We start from the raw sequence: 17,575 nt of genomic DNA, 5'->3' as shown, positions 1-17,575 counted from the left end.
TTTGCCTGCTGTGTCACCAAGTCTCCAGACCTGTATTACTTAACTTCAAAGCAAGGTTTTTCCATCATCTGTGCCACACTGTTCACGTATCACACTAATAAAGCTTTCACACCCAGATGCTTGCAGGAATTATGCTCTGTTGGGCTGCAATTTCTTGGATGCCTTTAGCAAAGTAAATTGCTTTTTCTTGCTTGCTTTTTCTCATACCAAAGTTCTCTGTGAGTTTAAAAAAAAAAAATACAGAGCTATCCTTCTACACAAGTTCCTCTTCACATATAGTTTGTTTTTGTCATTTCCTCCTCTCACTTATGCATCTGTAATAGAGCAATTCCTTTATTATGCAGAACTGATGGCAAAGCACATTATTCTATAACCTTATAATTCTTCTGTTGAGTTGGAAGCATTAAAAGAAGGAGGAAACTTCGAGGAAAATCAAATCACATGATATTCTGAAGAATTTCAGATATCCCTCTGAACACTTCTAGAGTTTTTTCTGTAATTTCCACTGCAGGTAAATTCTCAGAGGACATCTATTTCACCATAAGTTGCCTGTGACACCTAAAAATTTTCACTGGATTTAATGTCATATCATCCATTTTTTTCCTTGTAAGATCTATTCTTATTCTAATCCTTAAATTAGCCTAGCATGTGTCTCTCATTCACTTAATATTTTACCTAGCATTAGCTATTCTTGCACAACATCTTCCATACTCATGCTAGCACCTACTGCCTCTTGGTATTTCTTGGATTCAAACCTTGGTTTATACCTATACTTCATATTACTTTACCTGTCACTGAACTATTTTAAAATATTAACATTTCATCCAAATGTTGCTCTGTTACAGCTACACAACTGATACCCAAACTTAACAGGGAAGGATCTGTTTTTCCTATTCAGCTGTAGTTTTCCTCTAGCAGGGAGGAAAGAGCATCATGAAACATGCTACAGCTTTTCTTTGCGAGCTTCTGTAGCTGTCACTCCAGAGAATGCTCTGTCTTTCAAAGGAGTGGATTTATGAATTAACAAAGACCTTTTTTCCCCCCTCAAGCAAAGCCATTTCCCAGAATACGATCCTTGGAAAAATTCCAGATGTACTTGCTTTTTAATAAAGCCACAGATTTTGAAGTATAAGCATGTGCAGGAGAAAATAGAGAACTATACGCAAGGACAGCAGTGTCTTCGTATCTCTGATGCTGCTGATCAGGCAGGGCACCGTGAAGCCACAGGAGTCCTTCCACCTAATCTTAGCCTGCCTTGGCACTTCCTTCCATAATACTGCATTCACTTTGGGCTTCTCTCTCTGTTCCAGTGCTAACATCCCATTTGATACACTTTAGTCTGACATCAACCTGTACAGGGTGATGAAAAGGAGCACTATAAGGTATATTCTGGTTGAGACTCACAGTAGTCCCTTCTCTTGCTGAGATAAGTGTCCTTATGTGTCAGCCTACTCCACTTTCAAAAGTGCTTTCTGGAGCAGTAATTAATATGCCTTCAATCAATCAACACTTAATAATGATGATTGAGGCTAGGGTAATGGAAGTATACTGTTAATAACTACTGTTAGTCACAGCTTATTTTCTTAGGGGGTAGAATGTGAAAGTGAAAATGAAGAACCTATTTTTTCCATCCAGTCTAAGTGGAAAGAAAAATAAAAATCAAACAACAAATGAAATTTGGCATCCGTAATGAATAGCAAAGTCTGCTTCCAAATCCTTAATGATTCAAAGTAGTATTACAAGTAATGTAAAGCAGAACATCTGTCTAACTGCATTGCTGAGACCCATCTGTCTAGATTTTCACAGCAACCTCTAAAAAGCAAAGCCTTCAGCTCTACCAGTTTTTTAAGAAGTATGACAGGGTACACCATTCAGAAATTAAATACACTCTTATCTTCAAACCAGATCCCATTTAAGTCATCCAGAAAAGGCAAGCCAATGCTGCCATATTAAAGGCAGGCATGTTTGGGACTTCCTTCAGCTCTTGTTACTTCAGTTCCACAGCAGAGAAGCATTTGCAAATTAAGTGTTGGCCAGTCAAGCTAACAGGCATTTTGTTAGCTCAGTGAATGAGCTCACTGCTGTGTTTGTACTCTAGGAAAAAGTGACAGGAAATAAATTTAAAAATACCAGCTCAGTGTTCTGTCTGAGACAGTATCTGCTTTCTGAGAGTAAGGTGAATTATGTTGGGAATACCCCAGTAGGAGATTTGGTGCAATCCAATCCTAATCCAATACTTTTATCCAACGCCAGCATGTAGAGACCACCACAATGTAGTTGTGTCCTTATGTTTGAGCATGATTTCAAGGAGATCATTGGTAGAACAGATCACCATAAGCTCTGTCAGGACACAGAAGGAGAACTCAGCTAGGAAGTTTCCCAGACACCTAGATAACCGCCTCATAGATAAAACCCTTCAAAGTTTCCTGTGAGATACAGCTTTAGCTACGGGATCTTTTGAAACAAACCACTCATAAGCATGGTTTTCATTTTAGATGAGAACCATTTCAGTGCATCTCTAATTCCAGCTGTCCCCTTGAAATCCTTGTGCATTATGGGGAAATCAGGTGACCTAAGTCCTACTGGAACACAAACTTGAAGAAAACCACAGCCAGGCACACAATCTTCATGTGGCATCTCAAGCTCCTTCCCCTTGTTATGGCACACTAACATGGGGCAAGGGGCCATTCAAATGCAGGAGATCTTCCCAAAGAGGAGGCCAGAAAAAAAAAAAAAAAAATTCAGTACCTCTGCTGTCCTCTACCCTCTCCAGAAACCATGAGGATGGTGCTAGTTTACTACTGGAAAAACAGAGGGTTGAAAGAGTTCAGTTTGTTCCTCTGACTTCACCAGATTTGTATTTTAATCATAGGGAAAGGTCAGGTGGACCATTCGCCCTCCCCTCCTTTGCAGCACAGACAGGTGGGCATTCCCTATGCCAAGCAAACTGTTCATGTTTTCCCTGCCTGTTACACTCCTGCTTGTCAGGTTAATCCTGAATGAAATATAGAGCCAGCTTCATCCTCCCTGTAATCTCCCACTTTGACCTTCCAGAAGAAATCCCACAAAAATAAGAGGGTGGTAGAGAACTATCTGCCATTGAGTCCACTACACGACTGTCATCTGCTCATGGAGTAAGTTGTTCTACACTTTAATTTGGGAAGCAATGTGATTGCTTCTCAGCACTCAGATTTGACAGATGAAGTTCGGTACTATTTAGCAATCAAACGAAGAAATCAGGAGGCACAGATATTAAATGAATTTGATAGAGAGAGTTTTTAGCAGTCCTGAGAATAAAGCCCAGGAGTCTTGTTTTGGCCATCAATACTCCACCATTCTGTATGTTGAAAGGGAAGAAATAGGTAGAATAGTGAGCAGGAGCAGATCAGTCCAGAAGGTAAGAACTCATCTCCATTTACTGTAGGGATCAAATTCCCATTGGGAAACCTCTGCTTGTAAATTACACCAACAATTAATGCACATAAAAGACTTCCCAGTAGTGGACTGCAGTAAAATGCAATGCAGTAGTGCTTCCATGCCTCTAGTGTCAGAAAAATAAAACAAATGTTCTGCCTTCAAGCATCCCTTGTTGAAAGGTGGAAAAAAGGCAAGAACTCCTTGGTAGATTAGTTATTTCTTCCACAGGACTCTTCTGTGTCAGAATTACTCAGGTTTCAAAAAAGACTCGCCATAAAAGTGTTGCTGTACTCATTAATTCCAACTCGAACCTACAACACCTTTAAAGAAAAAGCTGTGTTCCTCCCAGAAAAGAAATCACACACACACAAAAAAAAAAGTGACAGCCTTGCTCTCCAAATCCCCTAAGGGAAGGAGGTATCACTTTGCCCAGGGAATTTCTTGTTGAGCAGATGTTATTCTGTCAATCAATACCCAGCGCAAAACATTCATTCTCTTCTGCGTAGCTTAGTACTGCCTGTGGGCAGAAGGGTCTCTATTCTATTACCTTTGTCCTTTCCAGGAGACATGAAACAAATGACAAATTTTTTACTTCTAAAAACCTTAATTTCTTAATAATATGGCAGGTCTCCATCCAGTAAAACAAAAGCCCTAACAGTACAACGGATCAGCAGGAAACACCGAGTCATGGATGTGAATTTGTTGCACTTTCATTGATTCATATTCTTGCTTCAATAGGAGCTTTAAATTAACTGCCTTTTCTGAAATAAAAGCACGCATTCCTTCTGATGCACACAGTTTACAGGACTGTAGGCACTGAGGACTCACTCCTGTCAACTGTGCTGGACATTCACACCTCGAGCTGTACAAGAGCAAACTGTATGGCTTCTTGCTAACACTCATTCCCCACTTTCTGTGTCAAACTTCATTTTTGTCAGTGGGGAGCAGAAGAACAGTCAGGTGAGATTGCCTTACACCATCAGGGTATCCCTGGAGAAGATCATAGGCCCCTATCAAGGAGTGCATCCCACCACTTTCCAATCTTGTTCTGGCCCTAATCTCCCTCAGCAGCCCAAAACAGCCTGTTCTGATCAAGAATTGAAGTCCCTTCCCCTGTGGAGAGGAGCAGTGAGCTCAGCACGCCAAATGGCTTCAGCTTGTGGAACAGGGTTTGTATCCTATAGCACATCAGGCTCTGTAGGCCAACAGGTGCAAACAGACTATCGATGAGACAAGCATTTATTAACAGCAACAGGGAATTATTTTACATCCAGGTCTGGTGAGAAGAATGTAGTCATGGTGCTAAAGTCTGGCATGGCACAACAGCAAATATGGGTGATCAGTGTGTTTGCACATAGGGGATTCACAAAGACAGGAAAGCCATACAACAACCCTAACACAGCAAAGGGTCACCTTCCCCCCAACAAGGAGCATGGCTAATTTCATAAGGAGCAAGTGGCAAGAATCACCTCAGTTCTGTACTTTCCCTGGGCTCTTCAGGAAAAAGAGGAAAAAAAAAAAAAAGGGGGCTTTCACCTTCTCTTCCCTCAGAAGTACAAATTCTCCCTCTGATTTTCTCATGAGCATAGTGAAGATATGTGCTGTGTTACCCATCCTGACACAAACAGGAGCGATCTCACAAAACCAGCGTCCCTATGACAGGGACATCTCCAGGGGCAGTTTTCAGCCCTGCTATCTCAGGATGAGCAGCACAAAATCCACCCCCTTCTCTTAAACTCCTGGAGGTGTTGTTCTCCCTGTTAATGCACACCCATGAAACTGCTGGTGTTACAAGACGCTGCTAAAGTTAACCAATATCAGCCCATCCATTTTTCGATACAACCTTCTAGGACTCTCTGCTAAGTGTAATGTAATAAACTGTCATTCAGAGATGCCCACGAATGCATTTTCTACCACAGACATATTTTCCCATTACAGATAAAGCCAAGAGGACTACTCCAATGCATAGGAGAGAAAAAGTGCGTGAAAAGGATTGCCAAATCATTACAGCACAAAGTAGCATAATACACTGGAAATAAGATTATGCTATATAAAGAAACATAAGCAAGATCTATTCAAACAAACATCTCTCTGTATGAAAACAACTCTTTTCATGTATTTCACAGAGGGAAACTATTGAAGCCCAAGAGAAGGTGAAAGTGGAAATTTTCCATTGACACAAAGATATTGATGTAGTGTATTAATATTAGGCATACAAAACAGCCATGGAAGCACAGTAACCACCAACAATATCTGTGACTTACAAATAGGAAATCAAATTATTTGAATATTTTTAAATCATATGTGAAAGCTAAGTATGCCTTAAACAAATGCATTTACTTTCTTACATAATGTAGTTTAATGTGCGTGTCCATAATGCTGCAGCTGTCCAAATAATATAAAATATAAATACAAAATACAATATAGAGCTGCTCACTGTTGTATAGCACACCATTATACTACATATAAACAGTTGACCATAGGTGCAAAGTCAGGTTGAGAAGCACGGCTTTTAAATTGCTTGTGTCACCTCACTTGGCCCCCTGGCATTTTTTATATTATTTATTATTACACAGTAACTTGTTTTATTTCACAAAATCCCTGCTCCTGCATGAGCAGTGCACGCTTCCCTTACAATCACCCTGCATTGCTCTTTGTCCTCAACATTTAACATGTGGTTCTGTACATTATTTATTGTGCTCAACCCAAGCCCCATACTGAAACAGAATTATTGATTCACTTCTGTTTGAATCATTATTTCAGCAAAACTTCACTTTTTTTTTTTCTTCAACTATTAATTGCCTGATCTTCTCTAACACCAATGGGAGGCACAGTGGGATTATTAGCAATTTAACACGTGATTAAGCCAGATGCATTGGGATGTAACCCACTTCTTCAGCCCTGCATTCAAGTGATTGAGTGACAAAACTATCCCACCACATTTGCATTTCTACAGCAAGAGAGCCAGAGGGTCTCCAGGAAAGGACAGACTGAAGCTGACTTTTCTTCCTTGGCAGAGGAAGTTCTGTTCAGATTTCTGGGGCCAGAATACAATGCGCTTTCCTGCTCATCCCAGCTGCAGCTATTGGTGCTCTGATCAGCCTCTGGGTAGATTTTACACCTCAAGGTCCTACATTTTCATTAACGCAGTCACAGGGAACTCTGAAGAGCCCAACTGAAAGCACTGTCAGAGGAGCTGGCAGCATGCTCAGAGAAACAGCTGCAGCCAGCCTGAGAACAGAACAAAAGCTTGGTCTGAGCTCAGCTGGTGGAAGGGTTTCAGCAAAGCCCAAAACGTGCCTCAGCTGCCTCTGAGGGCTTTCAGTGTTCTGCACTGACAAGAATGCCAAATGTTGATATGTCTTCCATGGCCTTGTAGGAATTTGGGGTTGATGCCCAGATGTTGCCTCCTTTCTCTCTTGATGGTGCAAGGTCTCCTCCTACTCAGCAGTGCCCCACGGTGGTGAGCCAAGAAGTGCTCTGAATTACCTTTAGGTTCTCCTTAGACAGAGACAATGTGATAGCCGAGGCAAAAAGAACAAGCAGTGACTCTGAAAGCTGTGATACTGGTTTAGAGAACCTCTGTAGAATTGCCTGCAGAAGAGTATTTCTTCTTTAAAAAATGAGCATATGCAACCTATGTCTTTATGCAAAAGCAATAGCAGATAATCAGTTCTCAATTATCCGAAAAAAAGGGGGATGGTCACAATGCAGTTAAAGAAAAAAAGGATTTGCTTACCCATCCCAAAGAGGAGGACTCACCAAATACTCCAAAAGGAAGGACCTGCAGATAGAGACCCTTCCTTTATGGCAGCCAGCCCTTAAATGAGGCTTAGGGAGGGGTGGAACCAGGAATTGCTTTCACCTGTGTTTCCAGGGCTGGCTGTGTCCCTCCACCAGGTGCTCAATCATTGGCTCAGACCATGACTTAGCAATTCCCATACAATGCTACTTTGGCATTAGAGATGGGAGAGTACTGACAGAACATCCAGTGTTTCCCTACGATGGATTTTCCTTGGAACACCATATCCAAGTGCCTCATTGATCTAACTGCACTGCTTTTTCTGCTCCAAAGATAGAATATTTTTTGTAAGGAATAGGAGAACACTAAATCCACTGCTGTTTACTTTAGGTATAACAATCTCAATAAAACACAGTTAATGAACCACATGAAAATGACCATCTGGTTTTGAGCTGAGTTTTTCTTCCCTATAAGAGTATTCAACTAACCCCTGGCATGCCAAGCTGCTTCCCAAAAATACAGAACAGATCTCCAAACTCTCCCACCTCCTGTGCAAACCAGCAGGTGTTCTGCTTGCTGAGAAGTTCCTGGTGTTTTACATCCATTTTGCTCAGTCCCAGGAATCTCAGCTGCTCTGCTGATGGCAAAAGTGCAAGGATGCAGAGGAGACAAAAGCATTTTGCAAAATGCATTTATATTCATTGTCACTGGAGCAGCACAGATATCTTCCCACTTGACTTTAGGATAACAATAGAACTGCCTTGTCAGCCAGCCAGCAAAACAGCTCGGAAGAAGCAGCGAATGGAACAGAGAGATTCAAGTTAGCAAACAGTGAATCCTGCATCTCTTCCCTGCTGGGCACCACAGTCATTCAGACAGGAATCCCTTTACACAGATCACATCCTCGTGGATACATAAGATTTTCACCTCTTTCCTTTTGAACCATAACATTCAGAAACCTTTGCAGTCCAGCACAGTAGGGTTTAGTATGAGCCAAAGATCTGCCAACAGCCCCAAGGGTTGCCAGCTTAGTGGAATATGCACGCAGACAGTGTGGCTTTGGGAAACATGTGAACACTGTGCTGAGAGCCAACAGGAAATCTGGGACTCCTCAGGCAACACAGTGCACACTGCCATGCAATAAGGAGATGTTCTCAGGAGTAACCAAGGCAGGCTCATATCTCGGCCTGGCAAGCAAGGAAAAGAGCAGGGAGAAAGCAGAGGAAGAATCAAAATGTTGCTTACTTAGCGTGCATCTGGAGGACGAGTGAGATGAAGCTGGGATAACCAGCAGTATGAACACGGATGCTCTAAAATCACAAATGATTCAATAATCTGGGATGCAACAAAAGATGCTGCATTTTGTATTGTTCTACTTAACCACTGATAGTTCGTTTTTTTTTTAAATCAATGCCCGCATACCTCCTTTAGGCATTACAATAAATAGGGGATCTAAACCCAAATCTGTCTGGGATTTAGTTTTAAGGAGGCTGCCTGCAAAACATCAGAGTTTTTCCCCTGAACATAAGCTGTACGTGGAGACGATGCTGATTTTTAGCAAGGTCTGACTGGAGAGTAGAGTGAAGAGCAGTAACCAGCCCAGGCTTGGTGTAGGTTATGAGAGACGAATGGGATAACTGTAGGAGCAGGTGGGATAGGGAGAGTCAAGAAGAGAGACCAAAGAAGAAAGTATCAGGGTTAAAAGCAAAATAAGAAATAACAGAAAGTACCTAATGGTTTGGCACTGCAATACTGATACAAAACCTGTGAAAAAGGGAGAGGTTTTTCTTAAACCTGAAACTCACATTTGAAAGCTGTACCTTGTAAGCAGTGAAGCACTTCTTACCTAGGGATCTGAAATGTCACGTCTTCCCTGCAGTGACTTTTCAGTGACAAAATGCAGCCGCGCTTTAAAAGCAGTTTTTTGCTTTTCACCTTGTCACTTTTCAGAACATCTGTAACGAGTCATGCTCCATGAGTTTCTGCTGTCATTGGAGGATCATGTTCCCTTTTTGCTCTGTTAACAGTTCTGAAGAACTCAAAAAACCAAATGCGTTTCTTTCTTTGACTGGAGCAGGAATTCTGTGACAAAGTGCACAGTGTCAACAGTTCTAAGAGTTTTGGTCTGCGTGAGACCATCCTTACCAAAGCCAGGTTGTGAGACCAGGAGTCTGTGCCAGGAGGACACAAACTGGATTGCTCTCTCAGCTGAAGGTGATAGAGCATTTCTCAGGTGGATACATTCCTCAGATTGGGAAGAATGATCCATGCCAGTGCTTGGAAGTAAGATAGAAAACTAGTTGTCAGTGTGTGACTGAAGGAACAAGGCTGTTTTTGTTCTGAGGTCTGTAAAGAGCAGCTTGGTGGGTGAATGTTCCCTCATGCTCCAGCTGAAAGCTTTCTGTAAACAAACGAGACTTACGTGATAAAACAAAGGGAAAATACACAGTAATACTGTCCTGCAGAACATCCTGCTGTACTCAGCAGATATGTTCTTCATGCCCAATAAAATAATATGAACTAGCACTGGCAATTTGGCAGGACACAAAAACAAAGCCACTGTGTTTTGGACAGCTGTTGGAGAAAATAAAAAGTGTGGAGAGATCATATCAGCAAATGCAAATGTCAACAAAAGTCATTATTTCCCAGGACAGCGCTTCTAGACTGTGACTAGCAAAGGTCCTTTTTATCTCTGAGTTTGTGTACCTGGGACAGGTGATGGCATTGGAGAGATTCACTGATAAAGTTTTGGCTGAAGGCAAGAGAGGAGGAGAGGAATCACAACAAATGAGAGAAAGCCCGTCGCTCTTCTTTAAGTGAATATGAATTTTTTGGAAAAAAGGTTGCTGTACTAAGGTTAGATTTTGTAATGCTGTGGTTGAACGCTCAGCAGCCTTGCATTTTTGCCAATACCCTTGCAGTTTTGCCAACTCTTTCACTTGGTTCTAGGTTCATCCTCTTCCATGCAGCTTTGTTAATCAATCACATATATTAAGTCACAGATCCCAATTTGTTCCTGTGCCTTTCTGTCCCCAGATTATGCACAGAGCACCAGGACTGTTAGCGTTAGAAAGTATAAGAAGAAACAGGAGATGTACACTCAGTTCTGAGTTATCCAAAGTAACAAACTGTAACCTGGATGTGGCAAAAACACGATCTAATGCAAAACATGCATTACATATGCTGAAAGAGCAACAGGGGCAGGCAAGTTACACTGCCATAAAAAAGAACAGTAAACAACTTTCATGTGTGCCCATTCTTCTGCAGAACTCATCGCCACAGGGTGCCATGGAAGGCAAACCAGAGTTTGGCAATGTTATGAGAAATAAAAGTTGTTGACAGTTACACAAGCTTGGATAAAGATGTCAAGGCTGATCACTGTGTGCAGCTATGGTTCTGGAGCCAAGTACGTACCATGGGGTTTTACGACCTTCTATACACATTTCTGATGGGTCACAAAAACCTTCAGAAACACAGGGCTGAGGGACATGAGCTCTTGGGCTGATCCAGGAGGTAAGTCTGTTTCACACAATGTGCTCCTTATTTTCTGCTCCTGTGCATGCAGTAGTGCAAGGTTTTGGTGATGCATAAAGCTGTCAGAGGATGCTGCTGCCCCAGATGTAAAGATCCTGTAGCGCACACTGCCCCAAACTCTTGTCCCCGTGGGGCTCTGACCCAGATGAGGGCACCTTAGAAATGCAGACAATTGGAATTTCACCATAAACTAGTGAAAACTAGTCTAAAAGCTGTTTTCTGCACAAGCAACTTGTCCTGGCAGAACAATTCCCACCCACCACTCATGACATAACAGTATCTCATGAATGCATAGGTTCCCTTCCAAAGCACGCATCTCATTTCATAGAGTGGGTCATGCCTCCTCTCCTGTGAGACCACAAGGAGCACATACATGCTGGGAGAAAAGAGAACCAAGGGGATACCCTACAGACAAAGGAAGAAATACTTCTCCTGTCCACCAAGTGTGATCCTGGAGTGGAACATTTCCCTCCCCTCTGCTCCTCGGGGACATTTGCTGAGCACTCCACATCTCACCAAGCCCAAGGGAGGTCTTGCTGCTTTCCTGAGAGTGCTTTGGGGTCTTGGTGAAGTAAGTTTGACAGGGAGGAACTTGCAGCCTCCAGGCAGATCTGTTTACTCATTCTCCACGGCGCTCGGAGCAGTGCTGCACGCTGCTGCAGCTCGCCTCGCTCACAGACTGACAGTGCTGTCAGGTCCCATTCATCGCAAAGCAGCCGATTCCTCACACCTCCCTCATTCCCCTGCTGCACACAGCAAGATTGCAGAAGCCGAGGCACTGCAGACAGGGCTTGGTGATTGATGCATAGCAGTAACTGCTAGCGTTTGTCTTCGGATAGTGAAACTTCGTTTCATAAAGGTGCTTTAGGGTGGGAGGTGCAGGTCAGGACTCCTGTGTGCTGATGCTTTTAGAGACAAGCCAGCAGGGAGCTCCTAAGAACAAACTAAGCTCAACAAGTCACTGCTGGTGAACTAAAGAGGAAAACAAGCCCAAGCACCTCTCTCATTAGTTCAAGCCGTTCTTACCTGGAGGGTGGAAAGAAGGACTTTCAAGCCACTGGCTTCTTGTTCTGCCATGCTGCTCCCCACTCACAATCTCTCTCGCTAGCAGCAAACAATGCAGCCAGAAAGCGTGCCTGGCTGCTGCCCCTGTGCTGTTTAAGAAACGAAGAAGCTAAACACAGATCCCCAGACACACGCACACTGCTACCACCAATAATCACAGCAATGCAACTCTAGACCTCAGCAGGAGAGATAAATGTACCCCCTCCCGCCGAGCTCTCCCACTGTGACGAGAAGATTAATCCCTATATAAAGAATCTTAGGGATTAAGTAAAGTGCTCAGTAAAGGTCTGGGTGCTTGGTGTGTGGCAAGGGGGAGTGTGGGGAGGGTGGCAATAGCAACAAGAAAGCAGAAGAGCTACAAACCTCAAAGAAAGCCAGCGAGAAGGGAGGGAGCTCACTGGCTGCCTGACAGGCCTGACAGGCATTCCCAGCTGATCCGTTCCAGACCCTGCGTGGATTTGGCTCTGTTTGACTCTGCTCCTGTGAAACCGGAGATGTTGAGAAGGCAGAGTGAGCGAGAGAGATGCCCTCAGTCTTAACGAGCGCTGACAACGAACGGAAGATAACCCAGCATGAGGGACAGGTGGAGTGGTATCACTGAGGCTCACAGAGAGTTTTGAGCTTCCAACTGCGACGCTTCTCTCCAGTTGCAACCCTGAAGGCCATGGACAGTGCCCCAAAGCAATCACAGGGCAGGGAATGCATGCAGAGGGCACTGCGTTGCAGCGTGGCAAAGCCCAGGGAAGGAGAGTGCTTCCATCCTGTGCGGCCTCTCTTCCCCTGCAAAGTGCAGTTTTGGGAGACAGTTTGCTCCAAGGGCTGCTACAATGATTCACATGTACCTCTTCATGTATGTAAGGATTGTAGCTCAGAGCAGAGTTTGTTCCCTGGTGCATGAACCATGCTGGAGTACAGTTGTAGTTGAAGCTTGGATTCTTAGGAGGGCACAGAGTCCACATGTAGCTTCAGCTGGATGATATCAAAGGACTTGGTAAGCAAGGAGGAGCACGTAAGAAAGATGAGTGGAGAGCTAGGTGAAGTTTTTCCAGGGACATTTTTTCAGTGTGAAAACATCATAATACAAACTTTTTTTTTTTTTTTTTTTTTTTTTTTTTTTCCCCAGGGATGCAAAAATTTCAGCTCAGCTTTCTTACTGCAGGGATGGTATCACTTGAGGGAGATTGGTACACTGACAGTAGAGATTATTATTTGATACGCAGGATATGAAGGTTGGGTCTTGTCTTTCCAGTTTGTGAGCATTATTTTCAGTCTTTTACATTTCAAATAAGCACTTTATTCTGGCGTGGGTCTCTTTAGTCCTTCTAGTAAGAGCCTTTCCTCTTTAAATGAATAATTAGAGATTGCTGACGAAGTAACATCAGCCTTGGTCTCAAGGCAAAAGACAAATGCTTACAGATTCAGCATTGCAAAGCAACATGGTAGATGGTCAATGTGTGCACACAATTCTTTGCTGATGCAAAGCAATCACAGATTGGAGCTAAGCCTTAATCTTCTGAGGAGCAGTAAAATGAAGAATAAACCACTCCACTCTTGGCCAGGGACTATTTTCATGTGATTATGCTTACACTCTGCAGAACCGTTATTGACCAAGTGTTCTAGGCAGATGCTAAGATAAATCCTTTCCAGCTCAGCCCAGCAATGTGTGAACAAGTGATACAAGCATGACATTCCTTGGTTTCTGTGTCTGCCAGCAGGATCCTAGGACATCACTACCAAGATATAAAATTAACCAAATTGAAATACCTGTGCATAATTATGGAATCACAGCAGTCCATTCATGGAGAATGTTATGAAGACTATTGATTGATGGATAAGATGCTCTACAGGTATCTTATTGCCTGGTTAGGCAATAAGAAGAGAAGTTATATAGCCTCATTTGCCATGCATATTCAGGTTCAGAGATTTCAGTTTTCTAAATGAAAAGACTAATATCAACAAGAACAACAGCAAATGATGCTGCACTCCATGAGATACCATATTTTAGGTAGAGGTGGCATTCTATCTGAAAAACACTGAATTTTGACCAGCCTTTGCAGGCATATTGCTTTATTGCTTTCAGCATACCAAAGAGTTAAATGCAGAGTGGCATTATACTTTTCTTGTGTGTCAGTCCATCTTATCTCATTGGCTCCCCTGGTCTCTGGAAATACACTGAAAACCTACCTTAAGTTAAACTGAAAGAGTTTGGCTGGGCTCTATGGGTCCTAAAAGTTGAGAGCTTAGGTAATACACAGAGAGATGAAATCATACAGTTGAGTATAGCAACTGTGAAACACAGATGGCCTTAATGGAGAAAAAGTTCTAATATTAGAGGGGTGTTAAGTTTGGTAGAAAGAGGTGCAGGGAGTAAGAGCATGCTGTGTACCATACTTTCCAGATCCATTTGTGCCTTGTAAAAAGATTAATCCTAGAGGCAAGGGAAATATCCAATGCCAGTCTTGAAGTCTTTATATGAGTTAGCACATTTGACAAGTGACATTGAAGCAAGGCTTTAGGTTTCTTTCACATCAGCAGGACACAATAAAATCTAATAACAGACCATTATGTAAAGAGGATAGAGAACCAAGGGAGTACAGGAACAATGTCCTCAAATGGTCTCGGAAAGAGGACAGTAGGTAATGGGTTTTATGAGCAGAGCCAGCACACTATGTCTTACACAAATTAATGCGCTGACAGAAAATTATATCAGAGACAATTAGAAGCTGTTTAAAGGAGCTCTTCCACACTGTTGCTTCATTCTCTTTCTTGTGACAATTGTATCTGCTGCTAGAGCTGTGTAAAACTATTAATTCCCGCTGTGTGAATGTTGAGAAGGCAGTGAAAGCTGGTGGATGTAAGCAAACCATAGTCTGGATGTCTTGGATCCCCTTTCCTAACAGATCATACTTCCAGATCCCCCATCCTCTTGCAGGGATTAGTAATTAACACAAGATGATCACCTCTCCCTGCTGCATCATGAGATGCCAGATGAGTAGTTAGCTTTCTGTCCTGCCTTGAATACAATGCTGTCCCCTGTTATCAGATCACATTTTCCATAAGCCCTAACCACAGCTCAACGATTTGGCTATTTTACCATGTGAAGAAGCTTTAGAAACAATTGCAAACATTTCACCACACATATGGCAATGCAAGAGAAAAAGAATACCAACAGCATAGCTTGGGGAAAAGACATGTCTTCTGTTGTTTAGAGTTTGAGGATAGTTAACTTATTTGTGCCCAGAGACTACAAGAAAGCATCATACAACACAAAGCTCGGGAACTTGCATTTGAATTTGCAGGGAGATTAACAAATAGAAATGCTAATGAAAGACCCCAAAAGTGACAGTGATGTTTACAGCAACATAAGTTGTAACTTCAAAAACCCTTTGAAAACAAATTCAAAGCAAAAGAAGCTCAGAGGTCTCTAATTATTTGCCATCATTCATAGCCATTCCTTCCAGATTTCTGTTGAATTTCCAAATCTGTTGTTAGTTTCTAAGAACAGGAGGTCCCCTAACTCAATACACTAAGGCTGAATAAGTTAGGAAGCCTACACAGAGATAAATGCCAGGAGTAAAGCATCAACATTCTCCCATCTATTCATATTACGCTGTCAATCCAGCTTGATGATTAGCTTGTTAAAGTTCATATAGATGCCACTGTTGTTTCCCCTGTGCCCTCAGGTTTATGTGATCCTTAAACAAAATGGAAATTAAACTCATGACTGCAGCTTCCTACCAGTGCCAGAGTTAATGTTCTTAGGGGGAGGACAGAGGGCACTAGAAGCTCAAAGGCAGGACCCCTGGGCTCTCTGCAGTTGCTGTACAAACTGTGACCTGTAATTTTCTTTTCTTGTGCCCAGGGCGAAGACACAGAAACAAGTTAAAGATGTCGCCTGATCTCCAGCAAATATGTGCTCAGTATTTTAGCCCACAGCAAAGGTAAAATAATGCAGGATGGTTTTACCTGCATTAAAAGAGCACTCCGTCCAATTATTCCATTTTATGAGCATATGCAGAAGTCATTAACATGGATCAGCTGGTGCTAAGTAGAATTCTAACCACAGAAACTTGTTCCTATACCTAAACCTACATTTCCCCTGCCTGTAAAAGGCAATTTTGAAGTTTTCCTTGTTGGCGCGTTGTAAAGCTATAAAATATGCAAACCCTCATTCAAAAGCATCATACAAAAATTAAAAATGTTTTAAACTATGACACTGCATTAGAATGATAAAAGGTTAAAACTCTCCCTGCATGAGAGAATCTGGACATTTTCCTTGTGAATGAAGTGATGAGAGGAAGACAGAAGCCCTCTGTCAGATAGTTAGCAACTGTAATATTATTGATTCGTAAATTAAAAGTGGGAATCCCATACAAAATATAAATTCCCAGCATTATTTTCACATTTCTTTGGATTCCAAACCAGAATTCAGCCTGTTGATACTCATGTAACACTGAATTGCATTTGAAAGTAATTCACAGGATAAATAAAAATTAGCCCAGGGAAGACTTAAATACAGCAACTGTAGGACCGGTATCAATACCTCCAGAAAAAGGTGAGCAGCCACAGCCAAACTTCACATTTCTGACCTACAGTCTACACCAAAGAAATGCAGACATCATTCAGTTTTTAGATATGAGCGTTAAATAAAGCCTAAATAACAAAAATCAGCGTGGAAACCTGTGAATAACCTGAGGATATTTTTTCCCTGATTCTCATAAAAATGATGCCAATTTTGCACTCACATTGCACACCTGGTTTCTAATAGGATTATTTCAATTTTTAAACCAGTGAGACAGATTAGAGAGTAGCCAGATTCCATTAAAAATGGAAAAAAGAAACCCTAATTGGATAAATTGTTCATTCCAAGGCCAGCATGAGTTTTATGAAACACAATTGAAATATCATGGTGTAAAATACCCAGTTAACTGTCCATGCTTCATTTACATTAAATATAGAAATGAGCTCTCCTGTCAAAATTACACAGCCAAGAAATGTGTATGTATCTTAATGAGGAGATATTGTTGGGTTTTTCTCAGTAGCAGTATTATTTGGATGCTCTTTTCTCTAACAACCCTTCATTTTCCCTGCCTTTTGTTCAAGCACAATGCTTATCATAAGTGATCACCAGAGCAATATACATGCGGAGATGATATTCTGTTTATAAATGCCTACGCAGAGGTTTGCCTCTCTGAATAACAACCCCCCCTCACATGAAGTAATCACTCTTCTACAGCACTGAAATGGTTAAAATGGGAATGAAAACACAAGTTGTGATGTGAAAATTCATTTTCAGATGCTTTTGGAAGCTGCCCAAACCTTCTGCAGCCACTGGATGGCAAGTTAATATCTTCTGGGTCAGAAACTGACCACTGGAAATTGCTGGTCTTACACTGGTTTAATATGAGGCTGGTACTGTACATGGTGCCTGCAGCAGACAAGGGGACAGCAGGCTTAATCAGAGTTTTGCTCCTCTGAGACATCCCTGCCATCCCACCTTTCATTTTTTTCCTGCACAGTGGCAGGGTCTGGGAGCATCATCTGGGGCCATGCAGCAGTTCATTTTTGCAGCAGCATGATGACCAAGGATATAGGATGTACAGGACATAAGGATGGTGTATCAGAGGCTACAGTGGCTATGCTATCTTCTGTGTCAGTACACGATACAGGATATTTTCTTGTGTCACTGTCCTTTCTGGCAGATGCTGAGAGGCATGGTCCTATAGAAAGGCATGCTCTCACTTCTTTATTTCCAGATCACTAAAGCCTACACCATTTGTAAAGGCATTAATAGAATCAAATAAAGAGATCTGCCAT

At 42.1% G+C, this 17,575-nt stretch overlaps 1 protein-coding gene and 1 long non-coding RNA gene across 7 annotated transcripts in view; one reads left to right on the top strand and one right to left on the bottom strand.

Moving 5' to 3' along the window:
* Positions 1-12,217, bottom strand: part of AGBL1 (AGBL carboxypeptidase 1) — a 478,919-nt gene extending 466,702 nt beyond the window's left edge. For 5 of the 6 annotated variants that reach the window (XR_008203809.1, XR_008203808.1, XM_052672165.1 and 2 more), the window contains exon 1: positions 11,720-11,896. Coding sequence is in view for 4 of the 6 variants with exons in the window: in XM_052672165.1 (XP_052528125.1) it covers positions 11,720-11,770 (51 nt within the window). In the remaining 2 variants the exon portion in view is untranslated. Of the gene's footprint in view, positions 1-11,719; positions 11,897-12,121 lie in introns of those variants that run through there. The other variant, XM_052672162.1, reaches the window with a different exon arrangement.
* On the top strand, positions 11,951-16,742 carry LOC128075418 (uncharacterized). The gene is made up of 2 exons (XR_008203810.1): positions 11,951-12,767; positions 15,621-16,742. It is a non-coding gene; the product is annotated as an uncharacterized LOC128075418 (long non-coding RNA).
* Positions 16,743-17,575: the final 833 nt, after the last annotated feature.

The sequence above is a fragment of the Tympanuchus pallidicinctus genome, unplaced genomic scaffold (assembly GCF_026119805.1).
Source record: "Tympanuchus pallidicinctus isolate F22 unplaced genomic scaffold, pur_lepc_1.0 scaffold12, whole genome shotgun sequence".
In the NCBI taxonomy this organism is placed as follows: Eukaryota; Metazoa; Chordata; class Aves; order Galliformes; family Phasianidae; genus Tympanuchus; species Tympanuchus pallidicinctus.
This window is presented reverse-complemented; position numbering and strand designations above follow the sequence as displayed.